Below are 27602 nucleotides of genomic sequence, written 5' to 3' on the forward strand. Positions count from 1 at the left end.
GGACGGCTGGAGGGGGAAGAAGGAAACTGCTTGGATTATTATCTTGGGGACCGCAGCTCCTCGCGATGATTTAAATCACTGAAAACCGGGTACGGAGGGGAGAGGAGAAGGAGAAAGACGACTGGAGCCCGAGAGGAGAGAGGAGCAGCCGTCGGAGATGTGCGGTCGGGCCGAGATTGCAGCGGTAGGTGGTTAACAGCACAGCAGCTCCAGCGACGTGTTGTTTTTCCGTTTCATTTCCTTTGCACATAAAGGCAAATGAAGAAAGGGCAGGGTAGCTACTGTTACCTGTTCTTTTTCACGGATAAATCCAGCCATATTCTTCTTTCGGCCCAGCCAAATGCTAGCACACACCGGCCCCCGTCTCCACGCTGTGAAAACAGCCAGACGTTTCTTGTTCCTCTGGTGTCCTACTCTGCTGCCACTCGCCACCAGTTATATTCCTAAAAAAATGTGGGGGTTTATCCTGAGGAAACTTTTTTTCTCCAGCAGCAGGTTACGGGCCTGTTGGTCGTTTTACGGCTAGTGGATATCAGATTAAACATCCCTGCCGGTAGATTAAAGGTAAACTGATGTTGGAGAGGAAGTTATGTGCTGCGATAATCTTAATCAAAACGATCCAGACGGTTTTAGGTTGCAGCTGTCACTTATTTACGCCACTGGTAATGATATATTACCGTACTTTCCCTCTTATACTTTGCACTTGTTTTAAAAAACAAAAACAAAAAACAAAACCTATACCTCTGGCTTGATAGTCTTGTATGCTTTGTTTGTTGACATGTTTTGGCTATGATGATGCACATTTTGTTAATCAATGTAGTTCTGTTCAGATAGATGTATTTCAGGTAAATGATCTTGTAGTCGCACATTGTGCACTTTCACATTAACTGGTATACTTTATAATTTCGTATCAGTATAGCCCATCATTATATCTCATACTGTACTATCATGAACAAAACAATAAGTAATAAAAAATATAATTAAGTTTAATTCTTATACACTGAGTATTCCAAAATATGTATGTATGTATGTATATACATACATACATCAAGGAAATATAGTAAGTTGTGTTGTTTCATAAGAAATGATAACATAGATGTTCAAAACTCAGGTTTAAGGTTACTTTAATTCCAGTATCTCAGGCTTTTAGAAAACACACTTCTCTTCAATATATTTTAGACAGATGTAACTTTTGCATAGGAGTAATTTAACATGATCTGTTATTTATTTATATATATATATATATATATATATATATATATATATATATATATATATATATATATGAAAACTGCATAAGTTTTAGTAGTAAGCTGTTATATTTTCTCATTTGAAAGCATATTTGTTGCCCTGTAAACATTACCACTGTCTGCATGTTAAAGTCTTAAGTATTATTTAAGACATGTGTTTGTCTCCGTATACCTCTTTGTGGTGGTATAATGTATGTACAGCACTGACTAACTAGGTGTCCTAAGGAAACTGCTTCATGGAACCCCCTTCTCCTCCTCCTGTAGGTAACCCTGTCTAGGCCTGGACTGAGCAGATTGTTCTAAAAGGAAACGGATAACAAACGGGGGAAGTGAACATGGCTGGGACTTCTGGCTTCTTTTCCAATGGACCTGTTCTGTGGATGGATAATGACACAGAAATGAACAACCTGTACCGAGACCTGGAGCTGGGTACAGTACTGACTCTGTTTTATTCTAAGAAATCCCAGCGGCCAGAGAGAAGGACTTTTCAAGTAAAGCTAGAGACCAGGACTATTATATGGACTCGGAGCACAGATAAAATAGAAGGAGAGAGTAAGTAGAATGCAAGCGCACACACACTCACTCACACACATACATACGTGATGATGACTCTGAGCTGGTTTTCAATTGTTAGACATAATATATATGTGCCTGAACTGGTTGGTTTGCATACAGTAACTTCTGAGGACTTGCAAAAGACATTTCTGGGTCCTAGAATAGTACTATCTTATCTTAAACCACAAATTGCCCATTAAAAGGGAAATTAAATCATTAACACATTTATACACATGAATAGTGATGTTATGAAAGTTAATTGATTCTCTTATAACTTTTACAAGTGAGACATTTTTGAGAGACAAGCTGTAGTAATGTAGATATAAAAGTAAAACAGAAGCTTTCATTTTCCTTTCAGATTGGCAAGTCTCTTTTAATAGCAACAGAGGTTGAAGGTCCTGAATGTTGTGAAGCCTTTCAGATAACAAAGCTGATAGATCTGATGATATTACCTAAAGGAATAGTCTACTTGTTTGTCTGTTACAGTAACCTGTTGAAGTTGTTTTGAACAACTCTTTTTAAAAATATTTTGGCGCTGTGTAAAAGGACTCACCAATGTCCTTAATCGCAATGCTGAAACTAAAAAAATACTATTTGTTTTTTGAAAGTGATGTCAGCAGCACATTTATAAAAAAAAAAAAAAAAAAAAAAAGTTCAATCTAGGGCATGTTTAACATCATGTTGCATCAGCTCTTTGTACAAAACTGTCAGCTTTTTGGATTCAAGGAGAGCAATGGCTGTAATATGGAAAGTGTAACATTTTCCAGAGCATTTCATCCGATACCTTTATGTTGTAGTTTTCATTTCATAGTGGAGCAGATGTTTTCATTGTATGACAGGTCTGAGCTGTAGACTTTTAACACACAGACCATTTTAATAAGGGGTTGCTTTGTTGTACTGTCAGAAGAAAATAGCTGGGTATTGTTTTGCTGAAATAGGCAAGATTAGTTTTGAAAAGGACATATTATAAAACTTGTGGGTGGTGGTCAGATTGTTATCACAGTCTCTGGTGCTAAACTACCTTCTTACCTATATGTATTACAAAAGAGGACAGTAATGGCTTAACTTGGGCATCATTTTTGCAACAATATTGTATGACTGCTGTGTGAAAAGGGCTTGTGAGATTCTTTTTCAAATAAATACTGATCAAGAGAGGAGTTTATGCTAGTTTTACTCAGTGATCCTATTACAGGCTTAATGTCAGAGCTACAGTTTGGACTTATGTTACTAATGGCATTATAAGCCCACTGAAACACCTTAGTTCTCTCCCCTCTGACTAATTTTCAGAGATTTCTTTCTCCTTGGATCCTTGAGTTCTGACTTTGGTTATTAACTCTAAAGAGTCTGCTGTTGCAGGAACCATACCATAATCTTTGTTGTTCTCTCACACTGAGGAGCTCCTGGCTGAAGTTACATCTAATTGTACCTTAACAGATGTGCAGGTTACCCATGCCATGTGCGCTAATAACAGCTCACACTACTTTTTTTTCCCCCTTTTTGATCCAATCAAACATGACAGTAAAAGCTACATTAATTAGCCGTTCCAAAAGGGTTTTTTACCTCACCTCTGTGGCTATAGAGCAGGAGTATTCAGCTTGGTCCCATGAGTGGCGCAATCCTTCAGGTTTTTACTGTATCCTTGCTTCAACACACCGGACCCATCAAATGGATTCAACAGGCTGTATAGTTCTGGCTCATTAATTTGGGTTAATTGTGTTGAAGCAGGGAAACAGTGAAAACCTGCAGGACTGCAGCCCTCATGGGATCAAATTGAATAGCCCTGCTCTAGTGCTTGTTATTTTATACAGAGTAGAGTTTTAACTTGTGATTGTGAACATACATTCATTTTTCAGAGCCTTTACAATGATTTCCACTGCAGTGTTTCATTTCTTTGTAACATAGCTGATGGGATGAAGATCACAGCCATATATTCTTGGTTTTCACTTACATTTTCTTCCCAGAATCCCTGATATTTTTAGTGATATTATGAATGACATAATATAAAATCCACTAATGTTTAAACACTTCACTTGGGGGAAATCTTAAACACTTAAACTATTTTTTATGCAGTATTGCATCAAATTGCTCATCAGTTTTATAGAGATTTTTTTTTTTTTTTAAGTTTTCCTAAAAATTTATTAACTTTTCCCATCTTAAGTAATACTATTTTTAATAAACATTCAGGATACTGTCTGAACTTTTTTCAAGTATGTTTTAAAGGTTTTTTCCAAAATAACGGTCTCATTTTAGCATCGCAAAACAGATGTGAATGTTTCGTGTACAGCTACTGTTGTTCAGGGGTTAACAAATCACATGTCAAGTACAAGTATATTCAAGGTCAATGATGAAAAGAAAGTTTTCTTGCCCTCTTTTGTTCCATGGATAGGAATTTACTGTAACCTATAGTGTGTTTAGCTGAGGATAGACAACCCCACATTGAGTCGTTAAGCCGTCTCTCGGGTTGCAGGGTGCCTTGTGCACAGCTGCAGTATGCTCCGGATGCAGCAAAAAAAAAAAAAAAGCACACACACGCACACACAATAAAAAAAAGAGAAGGGGAGAGATAAGCGTGTTTCTTTTTTTTTATTTTTATTTTATTTACACAGTATCATCTTGTCTGCAGTGAATGGTTTCATACATCATGAGCTCATAGCTGCTATTTGATACTCCTGGAGAGGTGAAATTGGTTTACTGTTCATTAATGTACAGAAATAGAATACCGGGATTTTTGTTGGAAGTGTGTCATCAATTGGACTCATTCTGGTCTGGCATATTTATGTTTTTATCTTTGGCAGTAAAAGAATGAAGCCCTCCTACAGAGGAAAGTAGCAGCTCTCCAGTTTCTTTTAAAATATAGAATAATTTTTATATTTTACACTTTTCCTTTCATTGGCTTAAATTATGCACATTTTGTGTTCCAGCTTTTCCAACCAAAAAATGACATGTTATTGTCCAGGATGATGACTCTGTCTGTAGGATATAGTTTTTAGACATATATCGTGACCAGGGCACAGGAGAGGACTGACATTTATTTTTCAATTTAAAAATAATTTTTTAAGTATATAAATTTAAGAGTCTTGCACAATTAATCATTTAAGATTAATTGACATAAAACTACCCACAAATCATCTAGATGTATAGCAGGGGTTAGTATTTTATAGTACCTATGTAAAATCAAATATTAAGGTGATATAAATTTGATCCCATATGTTAAGCCAGTTGGTGGTTTGCTGAGCAACAGAACAAAGATTTTTTTGCTTAGATGGTGCATGAGAAATTTTGATTTTTAAAAGTAAAGGTATGTGGATAAGCACATCAGTCTGCTAAAATGCAACAGGTATGCATAAGGCTTGAATGTGCGTTTTATATAGAAGAGTTATCACAGATCGTCTCGTGTCTGTCTTCATCATGGTAAGCTTTTGCTTACTGACAACCGGACTTACAACATCAATCAGGACAAGTAATTAATGGGTTAACGTACAATTATTTGTTGCAGGCCTAATTTGATTTGACACTGAGCCCAGTAATCTGATGCGTGGTCAGGTTTATAGTTGTCAGTGAATTACCTGAACATTTGAATAAGGAGTTTTCTATTATTTCAATGAAAAAACTCTGCCTCTGCTGACATGCTGTTCAGTGAGCCCACATAGATCTGTGTTTGTGACTGTTATCTATTATAAACTGGGGATGGCTTGGAAACTGACTTGGGTAAATTACAAAAAAAAGAATGATAGTGTTTTGTGGTTGTTTTTTAAGCAGCATTCATTATAATGAAGTAGCATCCATTATAATGTACAGTATTAATTTATCAGAGGGAGTGTTTAGTCTAACTTCAATGTGTGATCAAAGAGGCTGATATGGATAAGTTGATGTGCAAATAGTTTAACATGGCAATGGGATTTTCTGTTTTAAACTGTAGTACATATATATTGTTCTGTTTAAAAAAAATTACACTGGCTTTTCATTTTTTATGAAGTGTGGTTCATAACTCACTGCCATGCAGATAATTTAAATAACTTAATTATGTATTATTATAAACAATCATTCTAAAAAAAAAAAAAAAACCCTATGTATTACATAGTAACCAACTTAGAAAAATAAACAGTTTACTTGTGTGCTCATGGTGTAATATACATTTTCTTCCTTTAAGAAGAGTGAAACTAATGAGCTGTATAAACTGATCATAGTTAACAGCTATGGTTATTGATCTGACATTTGTCTGTCGTGTTAAGTGTCAGTTTCCATAACTTGCCTTCAAATTACTTGTTAGTTTGTAAGCATTCCTCCATTTAAAAAGAACATTTTACCAAATTGGTTTGAATAATAGCAATGTTTTTCTTCCTCGTTTTCCCCAATAAAATGATTTTAAAGTTTCTAACCATGGTATTGAGAAAAAATAAGAAAACAAGCTGCAGCAACAACAAGAAAAACATCCAGTGGTTTATTCAGGTTGTTTTCAGGTAGTTCCAAAAACTTTGAGTATTTTTATTCTATCTTGGATTCAAATCCTCTCTGCTCAGAAAAAATGCAAAAAAGGTCTAATTTTTTTCTTTATGCTTTGAACTAAAACTTAAAAACAGTAAAATTTCTGTTTTCAAAATACATTATTTTTCAACTGAAACTCTTAAAATATCTCCTTGTTTCTCTTGGTACAATGTTTACCATTTGAACTACTTTGTTTCTTTAAATAAACTCCAAATAAATCTAATATAAAACCTTTATATTTATCAAAGAACTGTATCAAAAACCTCTTTTGTTCAGAAACTCTGCCACTTGGTAAATGTTTTTCTGCTTGATAATAATAATGTCAATAATGATACCATAATGTTTTCTGTTTATGAGCACAAGAAAATGTTTTTTGGGAGAAAGGAGGGGGAGCAAGAAGAGCATGTTGCAGGATACCTCCACTCATCTTTTTTTTGTTAGATCACACCTTTGGCTGTCTCTTTATTTCTTGTCTATCTGAGGCATCCTCATAATAGATTGAATCAAATTGCTTACAGATCAACTTGTCAAAGCTGCTTTGCTCTCAGCGGAAGTCTGCTGGCTAGCTGATGAAGTCAGTAGAGATATGATGGATGATTAGCAAGTTCTGCTTACCGAGAATGTGTGAGAAGATATCTTTTTTTTTTTTTTTTCTTTTTTTTTTTTTTTTTTACTTTAGTAAAGAACATACACCTTCAAGCGCACACGCAAGCGCCGATATGGTGTGCAGGCAACAAAAGTACAGGATGTGTGGTTTAGGGACAGGAAGAAGAGCAGGAGCTGAAAGAAACACCATATGTGTGTTTTGTGGGAGAGTTGCTGCTTTAGGTCCTCAACTGCAGCTTATTTAACACTGACAGAAACCTCTTTTGCTACATTACAGCCAATGCACATGTACAATTTCAGACAAGTGATTCATGACTAAATCAGACCAGAACTCTTTTACTGATTATTCCAGAGAAACCTGTCTTCCATTAAAAAAAAAAATAGGAGTGGCAAAATTTTATTTCGAATCCTATTCTTGTAGTCGATGCAGGTAGTAAGAAGCTAAATTAGGTTTATTTAGTTGTTAACATAATTATTGTTTATTTGTATCTGTCATCTGTATCTTTAATTGAAATACATTTGTATGTGGGTTGATTCATGTCCTCTGCCTCTCCTCCTCCATGCGGTCAGAGGGGATTTTCATACTTGCAATACTTAGTTGGTCTGTTTTATATAAAATCACTGAAAAAATTGGTAACATTTTGCATCCATGATATTAAATTAGAAAACACTTCCTGGGAGGTTTTAACTTAATAGGTTTATGGTTTAAACAAGAATATCTGCAAGTATGTTGTTGAAGACACACTTTACACATTTAAGACAATCTAACCTTGTGCTCTGTTAAATATTGTGAATGTACGATTTTCCAAAAAATAGTTATAAGATGATGAAGTATTTGATTCCATAGCCCACCTCCTGAGTGGACACTTCTGAAAGTAATAGCAACCGTCTGTTTTGCTTACTGTGGTATGTATGTCTGACTCAACAGTTGACATTCGGGAGATCAAGGAGATTCGTTCTGGTCAGAAGTCACGGGACTTTGAGCGCTATGTGGAGGACTCGGCATCACGGCTCGATCAGGCTCACTGCTTTGTCATTCTGTATGGCACAGAGTTTCGCCTCAAATCCCTCAGTCTGGCAGGTACCCAGAACAAAGGCTTGCATGTTCAGTAAAAGAAGACCATATGTAGTTGTTACTAGTGTGACAAAGCTCTTCCGGTTTTCACTGTATAGTTGTTTGTAGTTTTCTTTTTGTTTGTTTGTATTATTGTTGTTTTTTAAATAGTAATTCTTGTGTGTGGAAAAAAAATACTTTGTGTTACAATCAAAACATAATTTACTCATGTTTAATGACTGTTTAATGACTCAGCAACATCTGATGAGGAGCTGACCATGTGGGTGAAGGGGCTAAATTGGCTTGTGGCTGATACACTTAAGTCTCCCACACCACTTCAAATAGAGAGGTACAATTATAGCAAAATCTATCCTTTTTTTCTCGGTCCTTTTTTATTTGTTTACTTATTTTAAGTGTGTTGAATCTTCTAATCCTCATCTTCTAGGTGGTTACGCAAGCAGTTTTATGCACTCGATCGCAACAGAGAAGACAGGTAAACCACCTTAGATACATGTGATGAAATGAATCTCATTATTCAAAAGAAATATCACTGTTATGCATCTTTTGTGCCTCTTTTTCCCTTTGTACTACTGAGTGCAAGTAGACTTGCACCATCCGGCTAGTAGGTGTTTGTGAAAGAGCCCACTGGAGGTGTAGTGAAGGAACTGACCTTTCAACCAAACGTCAGCTGTTCTTCCTGCTGCAGGAAACAGACTGCAGAGAATGGAGATGTGCAGAGATGTTTGCCTGTTACATCCCTGTCATTGTTATGCTGTTAGGGTATTGTCATCTGGCCAAAATTCCAGGCTGTGTAAGACAAGTAAAGCCAAAACCACAAAAAAGTATATTTCTTTACAAAGTTTCAGCTTGCGTGTAAACTTAGAAACTGCATTTCTGGCATGATGTGATATGACAATGTTCACTTTTGTGAGTCTTTGCATGTATTGTATGGTTCTATCCATATTATTGTTTAACTTTTCTTCTCCACAAATGTTTATATGTATTTAGGATTTCCTGTAAGGATCTGAAGAACATGCTGAGCCAGGTCAACTACAGGGTGCCCAACATGAAGTTCCTCCGAGAGAAGCTTCCGGTAACTATCTCCTACTTATCATGTACCCACTTCCACTTCATATTCCTGCTCACTTCCCTTTAACCCGGCTGTTGTTAGAGGTTTTACGAGATTTACCAATAATTTTTAATATTTGTTTTCCCTCCCGGATCATTCTCTATATGTCTTAAAGGACTCGGAGCTAAGAAATGGAGATGTGTCCTTCAGCCAGCTTGCCCAGCTGTATCGTAGCCTCATGTTTGACGCTCAGAAAAATGTAAGTGCAGTCGTTTTATGTATCTACAGATAGTCTCAGCACTTTGATCCCACACTACCCTATTTGCATCTCTGCCAAGGCCCACTTCATCCCCCCATCTGTGTGTTCTCAAATGGCTACAAGATCAATATGGACCAGTTAAAACCCACCAAACCTCTCTAGTGGAGGCCATTAGGACACACTCGCATATACTGATGAGCAGACAGGCAGGCTGGGGTTAGATTAAATAGATGACCTCAGTGCTCTCCCTCCCACCTACAGGAAGTCTGTCACCATGTACATATCTGATACTGCACACAGTAAAAAATTATGAATTATTATGTGTATGGAAACGGCACAGAGTTCTTCAATTTGTTAACAAAAATTTCCTTTTTGATCATTCTTTCAGATGGAGATCCCATTTCTACAAAGGTAGGTCTACAGTGTACAGGGAAGTTTGGCGGACATCAATACTAACATGTACGGCATTATATTCATAGTACATAGGTAATAACATAATAACTATACATATTATCTGTATTCTATGAATAATATAGATAGCACTGTATAGAATCCCCTAGTCAGTCTGTTGTGGACTCATTAGTCTTGGCTTTCATCCATGTTACATGTAAGCAGTACACCTGTGTGTGTGTGTGTGTTTTTTTTTTTTAATTTTTGTAACAAATATTGTAATTTGGTTTACAATTTTAACTTTTAATTTACAGCTTTCACTCACAGTGTTTGCTCAGAAATGTATTGTGTGCAAAACACTGAAAACTGAAGGTTACATTTCTTCCACAAAAGATTTATAATTTGTAATTTGTACAACCCTAATTCCAATGAAGTTGGTTGAAAAACAAAACAAAAAAGAATAAAGTTATTTGCTAATCTTTTTTAACCTATGTTTAATTGAATCCACTACAAAGACAAGATAGTTATTGTTCAAACTGTTATATTTTATTATTCTTTTGCAAATATTTTATCCTTTTGAATTTGATTCATTCACATTCCCAAAAAAGCTGAGACAGGGACATAGTTTCCACTGTGTTCATAATCTTTTTAATAACACTACAGCATTTGGGAACTAAGGACAATAATTGTAGCATTCTAGTTGGAATTATGCACAGTTTCAGTTGTCTAAGAGTCTGGGGTTTCCCTTGTATTTTTCATCATGTATAATTGCATTTTCAATGGGAGACTGGTCTGAAGTGCAGGCAGGCCAGTTTAGTACTCTTACCATGAAGTCACACTTTTTTAGCATGTACAAAATGTGGCGGGCATTGTCTTGCTGAATTAAGCATGGACGTCTCTGAAAAAGACATTGATTGGATGAGACATATGGTCAGGGGTGCCCAGCTCTGGTCCTCGAGGGCCACAATCCTGCAAGTGTTCCATGTATCCCTGTTCCAACATACCTGACTCAAACTAATCACTTATTGTGCAGAACTTCATTGGCTGTTTGATCCATTTAATGGGAGCCAGGTGTGTTAGAACAGGAATACATCAAAAACCTACATGACAGCAGTACTTGAAGACCGACTTTGGGCATCCCTGACCCATACCATCACACTGGCTTTAGCACACTTCTATTTTTCAGTCCACCAGAAAGCAGTGTGAATAATATTACAATATTATTATAGCCTAAAATATTTACATGACTGTTCCACAAGACAACAGGAATTACGATTGGAGGTGTGAATGCTCTCAAATTGCGTTCAAAATAAATTGCACAATTGTAATTTTCTCATTGTAAAATTTTAAAAGATAACTTTGGTTTAAAAAAACAAAACAAACTGTGCTCAGGATCCTTGAACACAACGCTGCTAAATCACCCATTCAAGAACTCTGCATCTGTAACAAGTAGCTGACCCAGTGGGAATACACATGCGTGATAATGAAACTATTTCACCAATTTTGAAGCAGAACAAACTGTGACATCATGTAACATTTTCCAGTTACTATAAATTTCATTAAAGCTAAGATTTCTGATTACTGAGTTTCATTAATAAACCCTACAAAGATCAATTTATAGGCCATATTATGCGCATCAGAGTGGAACTCAGCCATGCATTATACAGAGGGCAACATGCTGTCTTGTAAATACGATAACATCAGACTTTCGAGGTTAATTTTTTAATGAAGGAAAAGGGAACCTTCAATGATTTCTTCTGTCGTCTGGCAGAATATTAAGACTTATGGGAGTGGTGGGGGCACATTAGGGGAGTTTACCCCAAACATAATATTGACATAGACTGTTTCTTTGGTAGTGAATGATTACCTACTAAAGCAAACTGCTACTTTCTTTCCCAGGTTTATTGATAGACCAGAACAAAGGATCTCCTTAGAGGACTTCAAGAGTTTCCTCCTTGAATCTCAAAAGGTTATCCATTAGCCACTAAAAACATTGCTGATTTTTCTTTACATCTCTACATCTTCTAATGCATTTATATGTGTTGGTTAATTAAGGACCTGTGGGCCACAGACAACAACAAGGTGCAAGAGTTTATGTTTGGATACCTGAAAGATCCCCTGAGAGAAGTGGAGCAGCCTTATTTCCAGCAAGATGAGGTATGTACTCCCTCCTCATCAGTCACTCTTACATTTTCTCCCTTTTTGTTCACCAATGGAAACCTTTAAATATGTTTTTATCTCTAAGTAAATATATGCAAGTTATGTTTTCCAGTGCCTCCCTATGCTGTTGGTGTGGGTAGATGATGCTCATTATTGACATGACATGGTCCTGTCTTAGAAAAGAAACTCAAAAAAACCAAACCACTTTCTCCTACACAGTCAAAAGAGCCTATTTACTCAGAGTCCGAGTGACGGTTATGCAGAAGAACACAGAAGTCACCATTAAGTTGTTTTTTACCATAAAAACTAGAAGGTGAGGAGTGAATCCTGAAAGGGCAGCAAGTGCCACCCTCTTATTTTGTAATAAACTTGGAGCTGATATTTTGTAAGCAGTCACAGATAGAAGTGATGCTGGATGGAAATAGATGAGTATTTCTTAGTGTAAATTGTAGAAGACACAAATTATTACATTTATGCAATATCAGATTGAATTAGAATCGAATGATAACTTCTCAGACATTGGAAGGAAATTTACCTTTTGTGCGAACACTACTTTATTTTTTAAGAAGCACACAATCACAGCTGACACTGAGGAAGCTGCATATGACTTCTGCTTTTATTTGTATCTTACTCTGTTATTTAATGTATTTCGTAACTCTTACGTTATCAAGCATCAAGGAGAGAGAGAAACAGTATTTCGGTTCATTTGCAAGTACGTTGAATTGAGGATAAAATTCTTTTGAATCTTTGAATAGTGTTGCAAGTCTGTCAGAGGACTATCACAGAGAGAGACGTGCATGTCTTTGCAGTGTAGGTGAAAAGTGGAGCACGGTGAAACCTTCACAAAGTTCTCTCTGAAAAGTCCCAGTTGAGGTTTGAACCAGATACAATAGTGCTAACCGCTGCCGCACTGTGCTACTATCATGTGTGCAAGGAGGATTATGTATGCATATTACAGTACAATCACTCATAGAATCTGATTTTGGTATGTAGGAGCTTTGTTACAGCAGTGAACTGAATCCACCAAAAATAATTTTATCCTTCTTATACCAACTCGTGTCATATTGTCATAGGTTATGGCTCTAATAATTTGGGAACCACTGGTTTACATGTAGATTAAGGTGGATTTATAGTGAAGTATTCACTCTTCCTATGATATATTATCTTGGTGTATACTTCCTTATGAACCCTCATTGTGTTTCAAGAGGAAATATGCAGCTATCCCTTGATTCTCCTGACTGATCATTTATTGCGGCGTCTATTATCAACATGACAGATGAGTTCCTGAGATATTTACCTGTGTTATGCTTCCCTTAAAACATGTAACTGTTCAACTTTACTACATTAGCGTCTACTTTTCCACATTCCTTATTAGACATTACTTTACTATTTCATTAATGAATTGGACTGTGAAGATGCTGAAAAGCTTTGCTTTTCATTAAATGTAATGTTTTGTTGTTTTGTTTTTTTTTTGTTTTTTTTTTGGAGGATATAAACATTTACAGCCATCTGGATGAATTCATTCTGGCACCGTGTCATATATCTTCTAAGATATCTTAGAGATCTTATATCTATTCTAAAAGTGTACCCTGTCAAGAAGAGGTTAGCAGAAATGTTTGCAGCGTGAACAGTAAAAGGTTCAATACACACCCTGTGGTTAACATAAAATGCTTAATGGCACAAACAAAAATATTGATGTGTATGCGGCATGTTGACTTTTGTTCTTGACTATTCAGTGTCATCATGCTCCCCCCCCATTTAGTATGGCACACACTGATGTATGCACCTAAAATTTCCCTTTGCCTGTGTTGTTTTGCATTGGTCATATTGTCAAGTTGGAAAAAAAATAAGATAACTGGAAGCATATTTGGAAATCATATTGGCACACACAGTAAAAGAAATTTGTCTCTATTGTCAGTGTTAAAGTCTGGATCCTTGTTTTATGCCCAGTTGTTCAGTGTTATAGTTTTGGTGCTAACATAGACTGTGGTCCTTGTGATCTAAGGCTGGGTTGGAGCTTGGCAGTGTCCTCCTCTGTCTTCAGTTTAAAGTATGCAATGACACTTCAAGTTACCCTCTGGTCAGCATTGCTTGCATTGGCTCCTACTGCAAGTTGTAGTCCTCAGAGTCAAGCATTTAAAATGGACTCTTATGAGGTAGAGTTGTGAATGAATGTTTTATTATTGCATTTAACTTGCATCCCCCTCCTCTTTCCTGTGTAGTTCCTGTCATACCTGTTTTCCAAAGAGAACACCATATGGGATTCCTCCCGAGACCAAGTGTGTCCTGAGAACATGAACAACCCCCTGTCCCACTATTGGATCTCCTCTTCACATAATACGTAAGGATAGTGGGGTGGAGGGCATTTATGCTCATATTTTTCTTTGCCAATTGTACTTTTGCCATGGGAAAACTGAAGCCTAGCATTCTTTCCTGAAATCTTTACCAAAACAAGGCTTTTGAACTGACTCGATCCATCAGATAAAAATATAATATTTACCAGTTATGTTCCAGAACAAGATTCAGGCTGGTATTTTGCAGGAAAATGTATTTTTCCTCCTATTGAAAAGTGTGTAAAAGAATGTGCAAATGATAACCTTTTGCACTAGATTTGAAACAATGCTTATTAGAGCAGTTAAAAGAAATTTTCCCATGCTGCATTGATTGGGTTTAAGTGAACTCACTGAGTAAGTGACATAGCCTTTGGGAAATTATGGTATTAGTGTGTTTATACTATCAGAGACATTGTGTGTTTGTTTGTTGTGCACCCCACTGACATGTCTATCCTGTTCGGAAAGAAACGTGTTTTTTGCTGTGTACATACTTTAAAGCTATGTGCTTATTTTAGCTACCTGACTGGAGACCAGTTTTCCAGTGAGTCGTCATTGGAGGCGTATGCTCGTTGCTTGAGGATGGGCTGCCGCTGTATTGAATGTGGGTAAACACACATCCACACACAATAGTTTTACCCACAAATGCTGAGTAGCAAGTTGATTTTCAACTTAATGATTAACTCTTTTATCCATCAGCCACCACACCCTCACTCACAAAAAAACACACACACATGCGTCCATTCAGCTACTGTTACACAACAGTAATGTGAATAGCATTTATGCCAAATCCTTGTCAAGCAGGTTTCTATTAATAGCATTAAGCCGATGATTGCATTTACCTATAAAAAAAAGTACACATACTAGTGAGTCAAACTGAAGTCTATTGAAACATCATTGTACCTTTGTTGCGTATCCTTATTTCATTCTTCCAGGTAGTATATCATATCAGATAATAATCATTTGTGTATGTTGTTTTTTCTAGTGGATTGCTGGGACGGTCCAGATGGAATGCCAGTCATCTACCATGGACACACCCTCACAACAAAAATCAAGTTTAATGATGTCTTAAACACCATCAAAGAGCATGCCTTTGTCACATCTGAGTGAGTTTCCATGACTTCAGACTTTTTGTGTCTTTTTATAGCCAGAAGTTTTGATGGAGATGATAAAGGCTGTGAAATGACTAACAGAAATGGCTCATGAAAACGTCAGAGGAAATGATGTGTAGAAACAACAATTACATAAAAGTTCAAGGTTACTTCATAAATACTTGTGGGTAGACTTGTGCGATAACATTTGGCATCGCACAACAAAACACACATTGAACCTGACAGGCAGGTACTTGATCAAGTGGTAACACAAATAAAAACAAAACAAGAAAGAAAATATTATTGCTTGTCTGAGTGAAGATGAACTAAAGTACAGATAAAGAAGACACATTAACTCATCAAGTACTAATCTGTGCTACTCATTCAGTTATCCCATCATCCTGTCCATTGAGGACCACTGCAGTATTGTGCAGCAGAGGAACATGGCCACCCACTTTAAGAAAGTATTTGGAGACATGCTGTTGACCAAGGCAGTGGATATTGCAGCAGATGGCCTGCCCTCACCCAACCAGCTGAAGAGGAAAATTCTCATCAAGGTCAGGGGTCATTTTTATTCTTACTGCATAAGGACGATACGATACACATCAAAGTGTTTTGACAGAATGTTATATTTTTGACTGTATTTTCCCCTCATTGTTGTCTTTACCCTTCTTTTCCTACTATCTGCAACAGCATAAGAAGCTTGCAGAAGGCAGTGCATACGAGGAGGTGTCTACCTCTACACCCTACTCGGAGAATGACATCAGCAACTCCATCAAAAATGGCATCCTTTACCTGGAAGATCCAATCAACCATGTATGCTTGTTCAGTGTGTATGAAAAATATTTATAGCCTCGTGAAAGAATATTAAAACTCTGGGTGATCAACAAATTTCAGTTCATTTGCCAAACCCATTTAATCTTCTGTGTGTATAAATGGTTAACATTTCTAACATTTTTAACAAACTACCTTTTTCTTATTGCATTCTCCTACTCTCATCCCCACAGGAGTGGTACCCTCATTTCTTTGTTCTGACCAGCAGTAAGATCTACTACTCAGAAGAAACCTCCAGTAACCAGGGTAATGATGAGGAGGAGGAGCACAGAGAGGTTAGTAGGTTCGATCAGCTACTCAAATGCACAGATGTTTTTAGATTTGTACATGACATTGTAGCTGCTTTTCATTCTCTGGTTAAGTAAAGCAGCTTACCGGCAGTTTAGCTGTAATGTTTAAGGGTTAACAGGATGATCTAAGGATAAAAGGTGAAAACAGGTCTAAAGAGTTGGTCTAGTTTAATTTGAATAGAGTTGAAGGACTTGGATAAAGAGTTGACTTTTCTCTCCTTTTCTTTTTCAATTCCCCAGGTGTCCAATGGTATGGACCAGCATGTGACAGAGAAGTGGTTCCATGGAAAGCTTGGCGCTGGGCGAGATGGGAGGCAGATTGCAGAGAGGCTGCTGTCAGAGTACTGCCTTGAGACTGGAGCTCCTGATGGCTCCTTTCTAGTCCGGGAGAGTGAAACTTTTGTTGGAGACTACACATTGTCTTTCTGGTGGGTTTTTGCAATCAGAATATATGCACATCCTCCAGATGAACCTCAGCTGTTTGTTGTCATAGTCTGAAGACTTAAATCAGCTGCTTATAAAATACTGTTTCCAATGTTTTGTTTGTATTTTTTTGGACTTTATAACCCATCTTTATAACAGGCGTTCAGGCCGGGTGCAGCACTGTCGTATCCATTCTCGCCAGGAAGCAGGGAGCCCCAAGTTCTACCTGACTGACAACTTGGTGTTCGATACACTCTTTGCTCTGATCAACCACTACCAGCAGGTGGCGCTTCGGTGCAACGAGTTTGAAATGAAACTGACTGAGCCTGTGCCTCAGACTAACGCCCACGAAAGCAAAGAGTGAGTCTGCCAGCATGTTACAGATTGTAGAGATTTTAATTGATTAAGAACTAAGAGTTTCAGTGCTTGACTCTTTGGTGAGGGTTTAATCTCTGAATAACACCAGATACTATCAGTTTACATTTTAGAGCTGTCTTTTACATTGTTTCCTTCAAAATATCAGTCTCATTTAAGACAAACAAAAAGTGTTTGCCCTGTCACTTATTTTCTCTTTTGTTGTTTATCTTAGGTGGTACCATGCCAGCCTGTCTAGGAGTAATGCAGAAAACATGCTGATGAGGGTTCCTCGTGATGGGGCTTTTCTCGTCAGGAAACGGACAGAGCCCAACTCTTTTGCCATTTCATTTAGGTAACTAATTCATGCTACTTACCATTTTAGCTGATACTTATATTTATCTTAATTCTATTCTATTTTAAGTCACCAGGGTTTGTGCAAAGTGGGCTCAATCTCAGAGATCCACGTAATACATCTCAGTTATAAGCCTTAACATGGCTGCCTCTGATGATTTTTTTATAGGGCTGAGGGTAAAATAAAACACTGCCGAGTGCAGCAGGAGGGTCAGACTGTGGTGCTGGGCACCTCAGAGTTTGACAGCCTTGTAGATCTCATCAGTTATTATGAAAAGCACCCTCTATATCGAAAAATGAAGCTGCGTTATCCCATCAATGAGGACACACTGGAAAAGATCGGCACTGCTGTGAGTACTACCCTGTGCAGTTTATATCATGGTTACCAAATGTTACAAATAAACATCAAATTTTAGCCATTAATAATTTAGTCAGAAATCCTCTGTAGCCTGGTGAAAAGACCTGCTAACACAGTGTGTTGTTGTCCAACAGGAGCCAGACTACGGTTCACTGTACGAGGGCAGGAATCCTGGCTTTTATGTGGAGGCTAATCAGATGCCAACTTTTAAGGTGAGTGCGCAGCATTGAGAAATTAAAATAAACCTGAATTTTACACTGTAACGTGAGCTTGAATGTGTCAGCTGTGAATATGTGTGTCTCTTCTTTTCAGTGCACAGTGAGAGCAATGTATGAGTACAAAGCCCAGAGAGATGATGAGCTCTCCTTTACAAAGAATGCCATCATCTCTAATGTAGACAAACAAGAAGGAGGATGGTGAGTGTACCTCACAGGAAATCATAATTGATAAACATTTAATCTGATTATATATTTTCTGGTAAAAGGGAGCCAGGGCATGTTATAAGTGAATAAATAGGGGTGACAGTGTTTGGATTTTTAAGAATCTCTCCAATACAAACTCACTGTGTTCCACCTTTTTCTTAGGTGGAAAGGTGACTGTGGAGGGAAGAAGCAGATGTGGTTTCCAGCAAACTACGTGGAGGAGATCAGTCCATCAGCAGCAGAGCCTGACAGAAATGTAAGGATCAAACCCAGAAAATTAAGAGAGACACACACACACACACAAGTATATTTATGATTACACCTGCTACCTCCACTGGGAACTTAGGCCTAATCACTCAGCAAGACTGATAACTTCACTTTACTTCATTTTAATTTATTTTTTTGTATATTAGGAAATGACAGAAAACAGCCCCCTTGGAGATCTGCTGAGAGGAAGCGTGGACTTGTCTTCCTGTCAGATCGGTAAGTGGCCCTTCCACTTCCTGTTCAGCGTTTTCTGCAGGGCTGCAGAGCAACTAGCCACATTTCTCGAGGGCTTGATTTCAAGCTGTCAAATGCACTTGCATAGCAAAGGGACTCAGTAATCACTTTCTATAGATCAATTTTGGCTTTCATAAGCCTTTTTTTAAAAAAAAATATAATGAATATTTTATTATGACATTACTTCTCTTGCAGTTCTATATCTGGTATTTTATTGACAATCCAGTCAATACACACACACACACATTAGTAACAGCACATGCAATCGCGCATTGTTGGTCGAATGGAGTTCATACCCAAGTCTGTATGGGAGTTTAAGTGGCTCAGTGGCCTCATCTAGTGGCAGTGTGGACAAAGTTCTAATTATAACTTTAAGATCACTTTATTCCAAGGGATCCTTCATATGACCTCTTACAGAATAATATGAATGGAAACCTTTTTTTTCCCTCACTGAGAAAGTGATGATGGTAAACTTCTGAGGGAGGTGGCTGTTTTTGTTGCAATCATAACAATTTGCTCTAACTGCTACAGTATTAGTTTGCCTTTATTTATTTGCTTTTTTTTATCTCTTCTTTTCAGTTGTGTGCCCAAATGGAAAAGGCAGTAGACCTCATGTTTTCTCCCTGATTCCAAGTATGCGAATAGGCCCAGTGCTGGATGTGGCAGCCAACAGCGCCGAAGAACTTAAGGAATGGTTGGTCAAGATTCGTGAAGTCACCATGACCTCAGAGGCAAAGGTAAATATACATACGTCTTTTGTCTGACAGGGAATGCACTGCAATGTGTGTTCAAAGGAAGTTGGGAACTTTTTAACCTTACAGTAATCATGAAGTGTATGAGGAAACAATGACAGAGCAGTGTGTATACTGTTACTGTGGAGATTCTTTGTTGCACGCTGTACCTGGAGGCACTCTGTTTGTTGACATGTAACAAACAACATAGCAGAGATTGCTGATAAAGCTTTGTATTTGTGTCTGGCTTTATTTTATGAAGTAATGTGTGTTACTGTGAGTGGTGCCCATTTGTGTTGTTATGTGACCAGCTTGAAGAAGGAAAGATGATGGAAAGGAGAAAGAAGATTGCACTGGAATTATCAGACCTGGTCATCTACTGTAGACCTGTGCCATTTGATGAAGAAAGTAAGGATTATATGCACTTGCTACACTTCTGTTTTATAAACATGAAAATTTAATTCATTCTGTTGCAACAAAACAAATGGGGAATACGCAGAATGGCTGTTGAGGATTTAACCATGTTTTCTCCTCGTGTAGAGATTGGCACGGAGCGGGCTTGCTTCCGTGACATGTCATCCTTCCCTGAGACCAAGGCAGAGAAGTATGTTAACAAGATCAAGGGGAAAAAATTTCTGCAGTACAACCGACTCCAGCTGTCCAGGATCTACCCCAGAGGCCAGCGATTAGACTCCTCCAACTATGACCCATTGCCTATGTGGCTTTGTGGGTCCCAGCTAGTTGCGCTTAACTTCCAGACAGCAGGTATGTAACTTATTCCAGCATAGATGAGGTATCTTTTCATTCTTTACATTCATGCTACTTTCCTTATCTCTTCCTTCCACATCCATATGCAGACAAACCCATGCAGATGAACCAGGCCCTTTTCATGCTGAATGGAAGGAGTGGTTATGTTCTTCAGCCACCCATCATGAGGGACGACAGCTTTGATCCTTTTGACAGACATACACTACGAGGGATTGAACAAGTCACTTTAGTGATAGAGGTACGTGAAAAAGGGGTTTGAGGGAATCAGTTACACAGGTACAAATGTTTTCACATCCTAACAAATCTCACAAATGTTCCCTTTACTATAACTCCAGATGTAATCCGACCTTGTGGATGTAGTGATATCCTTGTTTCATTTAAGGGTAATGCATATTTCAAGCATAGGCAAAAAAAAAAAAGTCGGGGGGGGGGGGGTTTAAAGGTGTTTCAAAATATGTTTGTGACCGGTGTTTTCAGCCACTGCAATATTTTCCCCCCACTACCTACAAACACCTCTCTACTGAGCTTCCTTTGAGCTTTTCATCTGTGGTTTTTATCACACCATCTGCATTTGAGAGGTTTGATTGTGGTATTTTTATTTCGTTTTTCTCTTCACCTCCTAGAAACCCATTGACTTTTCTGACAAGAAGCTACATGATGCACATCAGGTGCATTTGGTAAACTGCAATATTAATTACTTTGGAAAGTGTAGTATTGCACATAATCACACACTCACTCACTAATCCCCAGTGCCTATTTACTGACTTATATATTGAGGCCTCTGTAGTGGACTTCTTAATGATTATAATGAAAGTATTCTTTCGGGTACTACATGGGGTGTTTTTTCAGCAAGGTGAATGGACTGTTGGAGCACATGTAAAACATCAGGCCAATACTGGTGTTTCATTTCATGATGTGACCAGTCCATTTGTCCCCTCAAAATATATATGTATCATATTTGATACGCTTTTCACTACACACCACTTACTTTCAGCTTGCTTTCAAGAAAAGAATTTAAAGAAAAGTAATGTGTTATTTTATACTATACACTTGTAATGCTACTATATGGACTGTAATTGTGATATTGATTCTGTTTCTTTTATTTATTTTTTTGCCAAATAGAAATGGATTGGATATTGTTGAATTTATGATAGTTTTGGTTAGCTTAATCATCAGCCTTTTCTCTTCAGTGCAGTGCATTATAGTTTATATTTGTCAGGTTAGTGACCTTTAGTGCACTGTTTCTAAGGTGCGTTGTGGAATACTTTTTTTTAGTCCATTTTATAAGGTATCTAAAATCCTACAAAATTTTTGAGTAGGTTCAAGTACACTTTGTAGATTCAAACATATTTATCTGATTGAATGCAGGAATATTTGATAATAAAGGAAAGTTACAAATTTTTTAGGCTACTGTATTTTTTAGACACATAAATCCTTCATTGCTTGCTTACTCTTTTCTACAACAATGCTTTATGTAGGTTGAGAGTGATGATTTCCATATGTGTAGTTTTATTAAATAAAGGAAGTATGGATTACTGAATTATTATTCCTGTTGTCTAAAGGTCTTAGGTGCTCGGCACCTTCCAAAGCATGGAAGAGGCATTGTTTCACCTCTCATTGAAATTGAAGTATGCGGAGCAGAGTACGACAGTGCGAAGCAAAAAACAGAGTCAGCAGGTGAGTGCTGCTTTGGTTTTTATCACGCGTTTCTCTGGGAGTAAAACTACTACACCAGCACCGTAGAAACAAGTTGCTGTTTACTGGATACATTGCTCCTATAAGTTCCTTTTTGGTCTGAGAATAACAGGAAGATTTACAAACAAGTAAGCAATGCCAGGGAATACAGAGGGAAAACATTGCCTAGTGGAGACAAAAAAAAACAACCTGTTATTCAGGCTTTAATCAGAGAAGAATCCTTAAAACAAAAAGCCTAATAGAGCGCTTAGTAATTACTTTTGATTTTTATGCAGTCACATAATACTTAGTGTTCTTTACACTGCTGGTAGCTAGGATTAAGTTGTGTAACTACAGGATTAATACTATTGAAATGTGTTAATTTTCTTATTTTTCTTTCGTTCTTTTTTGTTGTTGTCACATGCAGCTGATAATGGTTTGAACCCCACATGGCAAAGAAAATCCTACCAGTTCACAGTGTGCAACTCTGCCTTTGCCTTCCTGCGATTTGTGGTTTATGAAATAGACATGTTTAATGACCAAAACTTCCTCGCTCAGGCCACATTCCCCATTCAGAGTCTAAAGACTGGTAAGTGTTCAAAGACATGCTTTTTTTTTTTCCTCTTGCTCTCTCTTTAACTTTGTAGTGCTCTAATGAAAGTGTTTTGCTTCTGTCCTTTGTAAATCCCCAGGTTATCGGTCTGTACCTCTGAAGAACAGCTACAATGAGGATCTAGAGTTGACTTCTTTGTTAGTTCACATTGATGTCGTCAGAGGCAGGGTGAGCTTTGTTTCTGTACTGGCCTTGTTCAGAACCTGCTGCATGCTGTCTGCATGATCAGCAAACTTAGAAAAGATTTAATGCACCCAAAGCAGCAAACCTTGACATGTAGGCAGTAATTAATGTTTTTATTAAAACACATGCACACTATGTCTTTTAAACCTCTTAGTTACTCTAAGTTAATTTGCAGCCAACAAGTTCATTAACAGGCATTCTTATGCTTTTTTCTTTTAAGAGTACGTACACATTATGTATTAATAAGCTAGGCTCTTTCTCTGTTCTAAGGCTTATCAAGTAAAATCTGTGGTTACATTTAGAGGTATTACTTCTCTTATCTCAGATTGTTTTTGCAAGGTAAGTCTGGACAGTATTCACAGAATACTAGTCACACAGTTACTAGTCAACACATATACCACAAAGAAGCAGATTGTTAGCGTGAAAATGTGTTCTCATAACTGGAAATGCTCATCTTCAACTGAGTGAGTTGACTGGGTAAACACTTCAGTAAGTCTACTCCAAATGATTTTGATAGGCAGTGCCTAAAAATGTTGGACGTGCATTGCATGTGTGAAAATGATCCCAGACAGACATATTATAGAAGATCTAAATGCAGCTGCATGTTTAAAGACATTTTCCCTGCGTCTTTGTTTTACTGTGACACCATGATGTGCATGGAGTCTGTGGGGTCAAACTGAGTGAATGGACTCTCATTTTTCCTTTTAGGATGAAAATGGTGAAGTTCTGAGCCCATTCCCTGTGGTCGGGTCCACATCATTGCCATCATTAGCCCAAGTAGGGCGGGAACGTTTTGGGGAACTAAGCTCAGTGTCTTCAACTTCCTCCAGCATGTCTCCTCTTCCCCAGTCGCCAGGTCAGGCCATGGCCTACAGAGGAAGGGAGGGCTCATTTGAGTCCCGCTACCAGTCAACCATTGATGACTTCAGGGTGTCCCAGGAGCCTCTATTGGACCACATTGACCCACAGAACAGAAGGTAAGTGTGTGTTGTGTGGGTATGAGGGGTTGTACATGCCCATGCAGTGACTTTAGAGAGTGTAGAAGAGACCAGACATCCTTTTGTCTTTGTCTTGACTTCAGGATGTTGCGGAGGACCAGAGTGGGTGGAGAGAACCGCGTCTAAGTCCAAGCCAATCAGGATTCATTCCTGTCCAAGCCCCACTGAGCGCCCCCCCCGCCAAAAAAAATAAATAAATCCTTCCCCCATCCAGTACTGATGATGTCACTGACTGCTGTGAACACAGTTTCCATGGAAACACCCACCACCGCTTTGGCCTACATTTCAGGCAGCTCTCCCTCCCTCCATTTTTTCAAACACCCCTTCTACCCCTCCCTCCCTGTCCGCCTGATGAGAAGGAGGGGCTCGGACACTGAAAGGGGTGGGGGTAACTGAGAGGAAGCTGTCGGTGGCAGACAGGAAGAAGACATGACATTTGCAGCAGAACAAAAAGCAAAGACTCAGAGAGTTGCAGCCCTGGACTGTGTTTTATGGCGCAGATTGTAATCGCTTGTGTTCTCGTGCACAATAACTGTTTAGTGTGGAGACTAAGAGGAGGAAAAGAAGGAGTTAAGAGGACACATCAGTTTGAAACTGTTTCCAGTCAAGTTTCTTTACTCTTTTTGGCATATATGAACCTATATATTTATTCCTGCTGTGCTGTTTGGCCAGGGAACAGCAGCAGCAGCCAACCTGCTCTCAAAGAGCTCCTGTCTCCATGGTTTTAATTATTGTAATTATTTAAACCTTTAAACATTCATAATGTGACCTTTTTTTTCCCCCCGTTTGTGTAAAACATGAGGGCTCTCTACAGCTATTTTTGACGTTTCTCTTCTCTGCTTGAGGAGGACTTGATGTGCCTCCAGGTTAACTTGTACCTTAAACTTAGTGATATTACATAGGTGTCTTTTTTTTTTTTTTTTTTATAAATATTTTATTTCTGTAAAGGCAGGGAGAAATCATTGCCTTTTTGTGTTGAAAGCAGTAAGAGCAAACAGCATCTGCACTTTTTATTTTACATTCCAAATAATTGCACATCATTCCATTGTTCTGCATTGCTTACTTACAAAAACCTCTGCTGGTCCAACCCCTCAACGATCAGTCAGCACCTCACTGTGTGATAATGCAGGACCAGCGATATGTTACGTATGTTACATCTCAGAAAAGACTGTCATCTAATTTTGACTCATTGTGTTTCGGAATTTTGTTTTTGCTTGCATCAATTACCAACTTGCTTGTGATAACATAATGGTCTCGCCACTTGCAGGGATGGTTCACACAGGGCTCAGGGCTGCATTAATTATCAGCAATCTGCTCAGCAGTTTGAACGTCACTTGTAACCACAGATCAGTTTGTGGAGCATGAATACAGAATATCTGCACATATTTGGTTCAGGAAACATCACAAATGTTTCTTTTTTGCATCATTGCCATAAATAATGAAATCAAAAATTGACGGAGATTGTAATACAATTTTGACTTAACTATACTGCCCGGTGTTCAGAGGAGTTTTGCCATTGTCTTGTATATTTTTCATTAACATTCTAAGTCTTATTCACATTGTCTTGCCACTTTGTGCAGTGTTCACAAAAGTTATTCCCATAATTTACAAAGTAGGCTGGCAGTGAATGGGAACTTCAGTTGTTGGTCTACTTGAGAAAAATCATGTAATGTCAACAGATGTGTGGACATTGTTTCAAAGCCCTTCGATTACTTGTTTTACTACAGCTGGTTTCTTTTTTAATTTGTCAGTAATTGCAAAGAAACAGTTTTGCTGATGAGCAGTCAGGTTTTGGATAACAAGTTCAGAGAAATCGTGTAATGTATTACCACACTGTGAGGGACCTTTTTGTTTTTACTACCATAACAAGCTGCTTCCCAGATACATTTAGGAATTTTGAGTTAAACTACTATAACAGTAAATTGCCATTGAACTTATCGGACAAGAAATGTGCAAAAATTGTAGACCTTTTATAAACGCACTAGCTAATAGCTTTGTTCGAATGCAAATTCCAACATTTTGTATTTTTCCAGTCAATTTTAGGCACTTCTAATCTCCATGCAAGTTTGTCTTTACAATATTGTCACGACTTCAATTGATTTTGGTGCCAATAAAAGAGCAGGGAGGTGCAAGTTCCTGCATTTGTCGTGTGGTTTGAGAGGACGAGGCAGTTCAAGCGTGAAACTTTGTATCTGTGTTCTGTGGTTGATGGATGATACTTGTGGTCAGCGCCATAGTGTTATCTTTACAGTCATGAATTCAGAACTGTTTTCCATGCTTGACTTTATATTCCATGAAGACTATATAATGTAACTTCAATATTCTTAGTGTTTGACCACTGAGACACACTTAAGCCATAAGTTATCATTTAAAGTAAAAGCAGGGTCAGGAGTTACTATTTAGTGTCTCTTGAGCATTTAGTTGCGTTTGCACTGAAATTTTTAATCCCAAAGCTCCTCATGTTGCATTTATTTTTCCTCTACTGGTTGACAAATGGTCTTTGGAGAGCCCACCCTCTTGTGCCACAGTGCTCTTTTTTGCTGGCCTGTCTACAAATCCTTGTGCCTCCATCTGCATCCACATCATATTAAAGCCACATTTTTCCACATGCACAGCCGTAGTGCAACCACACAGTTTGTTCTCCCTTGTTGAGGCTCCTTCTCTATCTACATTGTGTGAGAATGTAAAGAGCCATGTTTAAATGGGATGTCCCTGAAGCCACTGCTTACTTTGTACCTGTCAGAGGGGGAACTATGCGTCTACTAATTTGTAATGAAGTCTAATCAACCAGAATAACTAACAAAAAAAAAACGGACGCACTGGATGGGTGCACAGAGCTCTTAACTGTCATTTCTGCTTTTTCTCCCCCTCTTCTACAATGTTTTTTTTTGCTAGTGATAGTCTCATTTACATTGGCCTTCCTGTAATGTGCCTAAACTATATGGAAAGTAGTATTTGTTTTAATTTTGCCTTTCATATGAAACATATTCAAGCCTGAAAGTAAATAAAGTACTCACTGCTTTATACAACTGTCTTCTTTTCCTTCAATTGCTCATGCATTACAGTAAGGTGCAAATATGTATGCTACTTTTTTTTTTAAAACCTAACATGCAGCACCACAGGAAATGACTAGCTATTGTCAAAGATGTGTGAACAGCTGCTTGAGGTTGACTACAATATTTTGTGGCACAAAAGAATCATTGTAGGATTTAACAAAGGATTTTAGACTAAAACTGATACTTCATAACATTAACAGTTTATGTTCTAGGATGCTTTGATGATTTAAAACAAATTAAGCTTTTATCCCGGACTCAATATTTCTGGTACAAGTGCACATTTGGCTGAAATCTCACGGTCACTGCACAACGGGGCACACAACCCACCTCTTCAGTCATTACCCGTACTGCTTAGTCCAATTTAGGTTCATGGGGGAGCTGGAGCTGATCCCAGCAGTCTTTGGGCAAGAGGCTGGGTACACCATTGCAGTGCCAACACAAAGAGACATACAACCACACACACTCGAAACAGTAACCTATGGGCTTTTTATATTACTCTAAACTGTTCAAGCCTATCCCCAGCCAAGGACTGAACCAGCGACGTTATTGCTGTGAGGCCACAGTGCGAACCACCATGCAGCCCCACACAACCCACCTGAATCTGCAATTAGTCAAGACCAGAAATGCATAACATTCTGTTTATTCTGCAAATACATCTGTAAAAATTGTACATCAAGCCTAAATATGGAACTTTTCGTAAAGTTCAGTTCTTTTACAGACAAATTTATTCAATTAGAAAGTTCCATAAAAACAAATGTACATTTGGATAATGTAAAGAAGCACTTGAAGCTACC

General features: G+C 38.0%; 1 protein-coding gene across 1 annotated transcript; it reads left to right on the forward strand.

Moving 5' to 3' along the window:
- On the forward strand, positions 1 to 26766 carry plcg1 (phospholipase C, gamma 1). The gene is made up of 33 exons (XM_079239000.1): positions 1 to 184; positions 1515 to 1802; positions 7825 to 7977; positions 8206 to 8299; positions 8396 to 8443; positions 8959 to 9043; positions 9195 to 9278; positions 9667 to 9689; positions 11568 to 11637; positions 11724 to 11825; positions 14051 to 14169; positions 14677 to 14762; positions 15144 to 15264; positions 15638 to 15806; positions 15943 to 16065; positions 16257 to 16358; positions 16614 to 16801; positions 16956 to 17156; positions 17386 to 17505; positions 17674 to 17854; positions 17997 to 18074; positions 18175 to 18278; positions 18447 to 18540; positions 18698 to 18767; positions 19365 to 19522; positions 19828 to 19924; positions 20057 to 20281; positions 20374 to 20522; positions 21847 to 21961; positions 22386 to 22547; positions 22651 to 22739; positions 23463 to 23731; positions 23836 to 26766. The coding sequence occupies exons 2-33, from the start codon at positions 1586 to 1588 to the stop codon at positions 23876 to 23878; spliced, it is 3939 nt and encodes a 1312-aa protein (XP_079095126.1). The 5' UTR covers positions 1 to 184; positions 1515 to 1585; the 3' UTR covers positions 23879 to 26766.
- Positions 26767 to 27602: the final 836 nt, after the last annotated feature.

Source organism: Telmatherina bonti (assembly GCF_933228915.1).
Source record: "Telmatherina bonti genome assembly, chromosome: 4".
Taxonomy (NCBI): Eukaryota; Metazoa; Chordata; class Actinopteri; order Atheriniformes; family Telmatherinidae; genus Telmatherina; species Telmatherina bonti.